Genomic DNA, 9707 nt, shown 5'->3' on the forward strand with positions numbered 1-9707 from the left:
AAAGTATTCATTTAAAATTTAAAAACAAATGATCAGAACCTTAGTTTTTTTTATGGTAATCACCAAAACAATTGATACAGAGCCCCACGTTGCACTTGAGACATTGTGTTCTTACAGCGCTGGAGGGTATATGGTTTCCGGCACAACGTCTTCTCTTATTATTAGGTACGTATTCAATGATGTGGTCGATCCGGTCGTATCTAATATCGGGCGTGACTCTACTATTTGCAGAATATGTCGAAGGTCGTCCACCGGATTTTGGAAGGTTCTGAAATCTTTTTAAATATATTTGTGCTATTTCCCTTCGGAATTGCAGCTGCGTTACGGACGGGTTATGTTTCCTGTACATAATCCAAGAATTTTGAATACAGCAATCAATGTGTATTAGGGAGCGGTTATATGGTTTAGGTATTTGTACAACAAGAAGTACTTCTACTATCAGTTTTAACAAGTGTATTTGTCTAACAAGATTACACGGCAAGCATGGCGTTACTAGCGGCCATTGTTCTTGTACATCTGTAACTGTCATGTGCATAGACTGGATACTCATAGAATAGCATGTGACATATCAATGTTGCCAACATACTATTTTACATATTTGATATAATACATTTCTCTTTTTATAAATCCAACTTGTTGGGTCTTTTAACAAAACGACCAGAACGTGTTGTACCTATAACTGGTTTCTTAAGTATAGGGGAGTCAACATTAAAATCTGATGACTTTCTTAATACTACATTGTTAGAAGAACTCGCAATGTTTTCATGCTCATTACTTAGCATATTATTTTCTATTGGTTCTGATGATTCAGAATTAGGCTGAGCCTCATAATCATTTTTAGATAGTTTTATATCATGACGATTTCTTCTAACATTATTTCCCATGTTATTCTTAACTATATAAGATCTAGGAGCCTCATGTTTGTTTACAATAACACCTGGTTCCCATGTCTTTTGGTAATGATTATAAATAGTTACATTATCATCTTTGTTGAGTACAGGCAAATTTTTATTACATGTTTTATTAAAATTATATAGATTAATCTCTCTTTTCTTTTCTAACTTCTCATGAACATTCTGACACAATTCAGGATGTAGTAACCTATCAGAAATTGGTACCTTAGTTTTACATCTACGACTAAGCAATAATTGTGCTGGAGAATAATCCATATATTTGAGTGGTGAATTTCTATAATTTAACAAAGCACTATCAATATCCTTTCCTTCCGATTTTTTAAAAATATTCTTTGCTATGGATACAGCCTTTTCAGCCAACCCATTTGAGCGTGCAAAATGTAGACTTCTGAACAGTAATCTAAAATTCCAAGAATCAGCGAATTTTCTAAAATGTAAACTGTTGAAGGGTACATTATCTGCTACTAGAGAGTCTGGGGGACCAAACCTAGCAAATACAGGTCTTATTGCTTTTATGGTAGAATAAGCACTTTTATCTGGGATCGGTAGTATTTCCAACCAATTTGAGTAAGCATCAAATAGTACTATATAACTTTGATTACTATAAGTGAATATATCAGTTCCCAAGCGTTCCCAGGGTCTTTGAGGTAATGGATAAGGTAACAGAGATTGTTTAGGATTTTTACGAGCAAATCTTTCACACTTTTTACAAGATTTCACAAGATGCTCAACATCCTTTGCCTGTCCTGGCCAATAAAATATGCTCCTCGCCAAAGCTTTGGTTTTTTCAATGCCAAAATGACCTTGATGTAACAACTGAAGCATCTCAGCTTTCATTTTTATAGGTAATACTAGTTTATTTTTAAAGAATATTAAATAACTTTCAACATATAGCTCTTCTCTAATTTTGAAAAAATGTTTAAGTTCTCCTTTAATTTTATTTTTATCAGGCCAACAAGTATCAACAAATGTTTTCACCTGCTTCAAAACAAGATCATTATTTATTTCCTCACTAATTTGTAATTTACGTTTATCTGATATTGGTAAATATTTTGTCACGCAATGAACAGAATATTCTATTTCTGCATTGGATTTTAAATCTGGATTATTCAAAAAAGTTCGCGATAAAGCATCAGCTATAACTAGATATTTTCCTGGTTTATATTTAATTGTCACATTGTATCTTAATAATTTCAGTCTCATTCTTTGTATTCTTGGAGTTGCTGACGATAACTCCTTCTTAAATATTGATTCAAGTGGTTTATGATCACTATTGATCAGCACTGGTAAACCATATATGAAGAAATGAAATTTCTGTACACTAAAAAGAATTGCTAAACACTCTTTTTCAATTTGACTGTATTTGACTTCGCTTTTTGTTAAGCTTCGTGAAGCGAATGCGATAGGATGACCATCCTGTATAAGGACACTTCCTAACCCATCTTTCGAACTATCTGTTTCTATTACAATAGGTTTCTTAGGATCAAAGAACGATAAAACAGGTGCATTGACAATTAATTGTTTAAGATTGTCAACCGCTGCTTGATGTTCTGCTGACCACTGCCACTCAACATCATTTCTTGTCAAATTTCTTAATGATGCACTAATTTTCGACATATTTGGTATAAATTTACTAACATATTTAACCATGCATGCCTAAAAATCTTAACAACTGAGTTTTATTTTGGGGATTCGGCATTTTAATAATGGCATCTGTATAACTTTTATTAGTAGAGATTCCTTTCTTAGAAAATATTTGACCCATATATCTGACATTATCCTTTTTGAACTGAATTTTGGAAAAATTAAATTTTAAATTATATTTAACAGCTCTATCAAGAACTTCTTTTAAATTTTTGTCATGTTCAGCTTCTGTTTCGCCTGTTATGATCAGGTCATCAAAATATAATCCAACACCATCAATATCACCAAATACCTCATAGTTTTTCTTTTGGAATGCTTCTGGCGCCGAATTAATACCAAATGCCAATCCAGTGAATTGATACTTTCCAAAAGGCGTACCAAAGGTGCACAAATCACAGCTTGCCTCATCTAAAGCAATCTGCCAATACCCATCCTTCATATCAAGAACGGTAAAGAATCTTTTGTTACTTAATTTGTATGAAATTTCTTCAAGAGATGGTATAAGAAAGTGTTCGCGTTTGATGCTTTCATTCAAACTTTTTGGATCAAGACACAATCTTATATCACCATTAGGTTTTTCTACAATTACTAGTGGATGTAAAAATGACGTTGGTTTGTCAACCTTCTTTATAACACCTAATCTGCACATATCATCAAGTTTATTTTTTAATTTATTTCTTAAAGTTTGTGGCACACGTCTGATTGGTGAAATTGTAGGTACTGCATTATCTTTCAACGTTATATGATAATCATTCGGAAATCTACCTAAACCTTTGAACACCTGAGGATACTTGGACTTTAATTCCTCGAGTGATCTGAAATTTGTATTAACATTTTTTACCACATTATCAACTCGTCTGATTAATTTCAATGCCATACAACCAGCTAAACCGAGTAATGGAACTTGATTTTTACAATCGACTACAATGAAATCAACAATTGCATTTCTGTTCTTACAACTACATTCTAAAGAAATTTCTCCTATTGGCCTTATTTTGAATTTATCACTACCATATGCTACTAAAGTTACTTTCGTAGGTTTAACTTTCACTTTCAAAATTTTGCAACGATCAAGTACATATGCTGGAAGAATACTTACTTCAGCACCAGTGTCTAATTTAAATTCAATTTCTTTTCCATCAACAATAAGTTTCTGTTTCCACATTGTATCTTCTTCCTTGTTTACACCTACAGCACCAACTGATTTCACTGAATCAACGAAAAACTCATCACTATCACTGTCTTCTTGGTCTGTTCTATCTTCTTTCTTCTGTACGTCATCAACTTTCTTCCTTCTCTCAGATGTCTCGTTTCCTTTTCTAGTTTGATTCTTCTTTCCTTTGTTTCTACAAACAGATGCGAAATGGTTCCTTCCTTGGCAAATGGCACAAGTTTTTCCTAAGGCTGGGCATTTCTTCTTTGTATCATGTTTGTATCCACAATATTTGCAGCTTTGCATTGACTGATTATGTTTATTATGCTTCACTGCATCAACTTGGACATCTGTGCTTGATTCCTGCATTGTCTTCGATTGCTGTTTGCTTATTTCTATAGCTCTGCAAAATTCAATAGCTTTCGTTAGGGTTAATTGTGATTCCCTCAACAATCTTTCCTGTGTTGTTTTATCTAGAATTCCCATGACGATTCTGTCTCTGATCATTTCATTTTGATCTTTGTAGCCTGTCGTTTTAACAGCTTTTCTCAGGTCTGTCAAAAAACTGTCAAATCCTTGACCTTCCTTTTGAGATATACTATTGAACTTATACCTTTCAAATATTTCGTTGGTTCTAGGAGAGCAATATTCAGTGAATTTTTGCATTATCGAATTCAAGGATTTTCTTTCTTGATCTGTATAAGTGAAACTATTGTGTAATTCCAATCCATGATCGCCTATTAAATTCAAGAAAACGGCAATTTTCTTCGACTCATCTTTAGTTTTTAGATCCGTGGCTTCTAAGAACACGTCGAATTTTTGTTGAAACCTTTTCCAATTCTCGGAAATGTTACCATCAAGAACAAGTTGTTCCGGGGGTCTGTAGAAAGATTCCATCTTTGCTTCCACGTGGGCTTCACAAGTTGAATCGTTAATTTACTTACATAAATATGCAAGAACACACACACCTGACACCATGTATTAGGGAGCGGTTATATGGTTTAGGTATTTGTACAACAAGAAGTACTTCTACTATCAGTTTTAACAAGTGTATTTGTCTAACAAGATTACACGGCAAGCATGGCGTTACTAGCGGCCATTGTTCTTGTACATCTGTAACTGTCATGTGCATAGACTGGATACTCATAGAATAGCATGTGACATATCAATGTTGCCAACATACTATTTTACATATTTGATATAATACACAATGAGCCATGTAAATATTGGCCACCACCACTTCTTGCCTCTAATTCCGATTTTATATACGTTTATGTTGGCATCCATTTGATCGGTGCCTCCCATGAACTCATTATATTTTCCAATGCAGAATGGTCTTGGAATCCCAACTCTCTTTTTTTCGGTACTGGAATAGCGACTGACATTAGATACGGGATGAATGCCATGTATAGTTGATAAAACCGTTACCACTGAATTGTCCATCCAGCGAGTTACGACTATTTTTTTGTCACTACTCAAAGCGTAGTCATACGTACCACGACATGTTTTCATCATCTCTTTGACAGAGCGCAAAGGGCATCTTTTAGATAATCGGTTTTCTCGAATGGTTCCAGTTGCCTCGTACCCATTTAGTCTCAAATGGTGAAGAATGTTCGTTGACGTAAATAAGTTGTCGAAATAAATTCGATAAGGAAAGTCTTTTTTTTCTTCAGGCATCTGTTCTAAAAGTTGCAGAAGAGGAGCCGAATTTCTTTTGGTGGACTTGGTTTGAATTTGGTATATTTCCCTGGTAAATCTCAAAATTTATTAGGTAACCACACTTTATACCCGAAGCGTATGGGTTTTCCACGAATATATTGCTTACATCCATGTTTCCCGAAATATTCAATCATACTTTCGTCATACGCCATGTTCTGTTCTGGTAAGTAATTTTTCAGAAAACACTTTTTTATTTGGTCAATTAGAGGTCTAAGCTTGGCCATTTTATCGGTTGGGTCCAATTTGGTATTATCTGCACAATGCAAATTTTTCATAATTTGGATAAAACGGTCACGACGCATTGAATTGTAAACAGCAGTATTTCGTAAATCATCTCCAGAGTCCCAATATCTCTTTTTTGAGGGTTTGTTATCGTATCCAAATACAATAAGGATCGCTATAAAATATTTCAATTCTTCTATGGTAATCTTTGGATCTGGGCAGTTAACGAACAGTGCATATTTATTGCTTTCTTCTAGGAGCAGTTGAAGGACATCATTAGTCATAAACAGTTCAAATATTTCCAGTGGTGACATGTTTCTATATTTTGAAAAATCTACCTCGGGAAATATTTTTTCTGTTGACACAGGCAGACCATTATTTTGGCACCACGTAATTTCTTTCGCATTAGGAATAACAAACCTGGCAAGAGGCAGATCATCTTCTTCATCGTAGTCTTGGTCTGGAGGGTTGCCATTGTTTTCAATTTCGGTAAAATTTTCGTCGTCTTCCTCATAACCAAATCGTTTCCCACTTTGTAAAACCATTTCTGCAGATGATGCCAATTGCCGACCAGTCAGGTTATCTAACAAACCTCCAGATTCATCCCCCGAATCTTCGTCCGATTCCTCTTTGTTATCGGGTGGTTCGATATATACCCGTTCCAAACCGTCGTTTTCAAAATCCGCCCAGAACTCTTCGGATTCAAACATATCAGCCACATCTTGTACCGTGAGCCTGAAATAAAATAATAATTTGTTTAGTATAAAACCAAATGGCGTTTTAGTAATAAATAATATTATGTAATAATAATAAAACATATTTTAAAACTAATGAAATTTCAGTAGCCTAAAGGCCTAGTGTACCATATAAGACACACCAGTCAACATGTGACCTTTAGAGACATGCCAATGAATGTAACTATAACTTATAAACATAGATATCTCACTTGAGTACATTTAAATTCAAAACTATATAAATAATGGCATATTTCAATAACAATAATGTAAAAATTAACTTATCGTTTCTTAGAACTCATTTTTTTCCCTTCCGAAAAGTAAATAACATTCAAGTTCAACTATAAAACTAAAAACCGGTTAGCGACTATTTTCATTGACATTTGAGGTTAGATTAGGTACTCCCCGTCCTGAAAACGTTGTTATGCAAGCAAATATTCAACGCAGGGGCGTTCTACCGATTTTTTAAAAATTACTTTTTTGTCGTTTCATATATGGAACGCTAGGATCTAATGGGTTAATGACTGATATAATGAAATAGTACTCTCAATGGGTATATAAGGGAACGTGTCTCTTCATGACAATTTTAAATTTGTTTACATTCAGTTTTTTATGTTGGAGGGGAGTTTGTTATACTCCACTGCTCCTTTATATAACAGTGAATTCAGACCATGACGTGAGCATAATTGTGGTAAAGATATATGTTTGCATGGTCTAGTTTCATATGGATGAATTTCATACCTCATAGGGAACTCCATTTGAGTGTGTCCCACCTGATTCAGTGCTTGATGAATAAATTGATTAACTCTCACCACATAGAGGCTATCCAGGGATCTAATATTGTATTTGCCGAACAGATTTGATGTTGTAGATCTCATTGGTAATTGATACAGGTTTTTGATGGCTTTGTTCTGTAGTGTTTTCAGTGGTGTTATATAACTCTCAAAAGTTGAGCTCCATATGATGATTAGGTATTCCAGATGGGAATGAACTAGGGAGAAGTAAACTGACCTCAATAGATACTTTGGCACAGTATAACTTCGAAGAACACCTACTGGTCCTATTATTTTTTTTGCGTTCGTAATCAATGTGCTCACGCTATGAAAGCCTTTCATCAATGATCAGACCAAGAAATTTAATCCTACTAGAGTATTTCATAGTACTATTTCCAAATGATATTTCTTTTTTGGTGTATTCAGGCACCTTACATTTATCAATCCACATGAAAAAAGATTTATCCAAATTAAGGGTCAACTTATGGCAAGATAACCATTTGGTCAAGCACTGGAGATCGTGTTCGATGCTCCGGGAGACGACGTCACATGTTTCTCCACAGTATACAATTGTTGTATCATCTGCATACAGTCGGACTTCCCCTCTAATATTTATGTTCGCTAAAGAGTTGATGTAAATGAGGAAAAGGGTGGGACCTAAAATCGATCCCTGTGGTACACCACAGTTAATTTTTTTATTTTCACTAAAATATGAGCCTTATTGAATGAATTGCTTTCTATTTGATAGGTAATCACGAAACCATGTGACATACTTCCCCTGAACACCGATCATTCTCATTTTTTCAGCAAGATATCATGGTTGACAGTGTCAAAGGCTTTACATAAGTCAAGTGAAACAAGAGCACACTTTTTGTTTTTATCAATTTTCATTTGTACTTCAGATATCAGATCAACAGCAGCGGTGGTAGTGTCACCCGACTTGCGAAAGCCGTACTGTGATTTCGTCAATATACTATTTTCTTCAAGATATTCCTGCAGTTGCTTATTCACTATTTTCTCAATTATTATCGATAGTATTGGAAGCACTGATAAAGGGCGATAGTAGTTCGGGTCTTCCTTATCACCGGACTTATACATAGGTGATACTTTCGCTAGTTTGAAGACTTCTGGTACTTTACCACATGATAAGGACTGGTTTATAAGTTTACACAAAACACTTTGTAGTTCAGGTTTACACTCTTTCACAGTCTTCGCTTCAATCTGATCCCATCCTGGTGCCTTGGATGTGTCCAGGTCGTCTATAATTTTACCTATATCCTCCTGTGTTACCGGGGTGAATGAGAATCTGGCATTACAAGTTGTTTCCTTTGCAGGGTCTATATTTTGGGGTGTGATGTTTGCGGCCAGTTTTTCCCCAATTCCAACAAAATAGTTTTTCATATAGTTGTAGACTTCTTCCGGACTTGTGATGGTGTCATTGTTATCTGTTTTTATAGCAGAAATATGGTTTGTATAGGTTGTTGACTCGTTTCTAATAATGTTGTTTATGATTTTCCATGTTTTTTTTATCCCCATTTGTTCTATTGAATTTTTCTTCATAATATTTCTTCTTCGCAGCTTTGACTTCAGTTTTTACAGATTTTTGAGCCATTTTGTGTTGGTCGAAGAAATATTCATTACTTGGAAATCTTTTTATCTGTTCGTATAGATACTCTTGATGTTTTATCGCTTGTAGCACTTTCGAGGTGAATCAGGGTTTGGAGTCTTTCCTGCGTTTGTTTTTACATCTTTGATAGGAAGTGTTTTTTTCAAAACAATTAGCTATTTTTCCGTAGTTTACATCTATATCAAGGGTGTCCAGGTAATTTCTATCAGCCTCCAAGAGATCTTGCTTTAATCTCTCCAGATCAATTTTTTTTTTCGTGTAGAACTTTTAAGGTTGTTGTTTAGAGATCTCAGTATTCATTTTCAGAATTTGCAGTTCATGATCACTAATACTGTTGCTTATTATTGCTAGCTCTATAGATGCAGTGACTAATTAATGAATGGTCAATAAGTGTTTGTGAATAGCCAGTGATCCTTGTGGGAAAAGTTTCATTGACTATTTGAAACCCATTTGTCACACAGACGTCTTTGTAATTGGATACTATTCTTGAACCGTCAATTATATTTGTAGGGTTTATATATCGTTGTCTAGGGGTTTATATAAAAAGGCCGCCGGTACTAAACTATTGTTTATTTACACTATGTACAATTCAACTTCAATTGAATGTACAGCCACTGAATTTCGTCTATCGAACTATCGAAGCTATTTTATTCCGTCTAATTGTTAATAGTCTAATTATCGAATTATCTAACTCGCTGCGTCTACTATATTTCACGTCGAATCATATGCGCCTATCAGGTCGAATTCTTCAACCTTTTCCGTCTAATCTCTAACGTCGACTCCCAACTATGTCCGTCTACTCTCTAACGTCGAATTCCACCCTCGTTCGTCTGTATCGTACCTCAGTCCTTAAGTCTCAAGTACCTCTTCCCCTTACGTCTCCCTATATCGATAAATCTGCATGGTCCAACCTTTTAGGGT

At 34.9% G+C, this 9707-nt stretch overlaps 1 protein-coding gene across 1 annotated transcript; it reads right to left on the reverse strand.

Annotated features, from left to right (window-relative positions):
- Positions 1–2556: 2556 nt before the first annotated feature.
- Positions 2557–4608, reverse strand: LOC123684594 (uncharacterized protein K02A2.6-like). The gene has a single exon (XM_045623909.1). It carries the CDS (start codon positions 4606–4608, stop codon positions 2557–2559), a length of 2052 nt encoding a protein of 683 aa, XP_045479865.1.
- Between the last annotated feature and the right edge of the window lie 5099 nt (positions 4609–9707).

Source organism: Harmonia axyridis, chromosome 7 (assembly GCF_914767665.1).
Source record: "Harmonia axyridis chromosome 7, icHarAxyr1.1, whole genome shotgun sequence".
Taxonomy (NCBI): domain Eukaryota; kingdom Metazoa; phylum Arthropoda; class Insecta; order Coleoptera; family Coccinellidae; genus Harmonia; species Harmonia axyridis.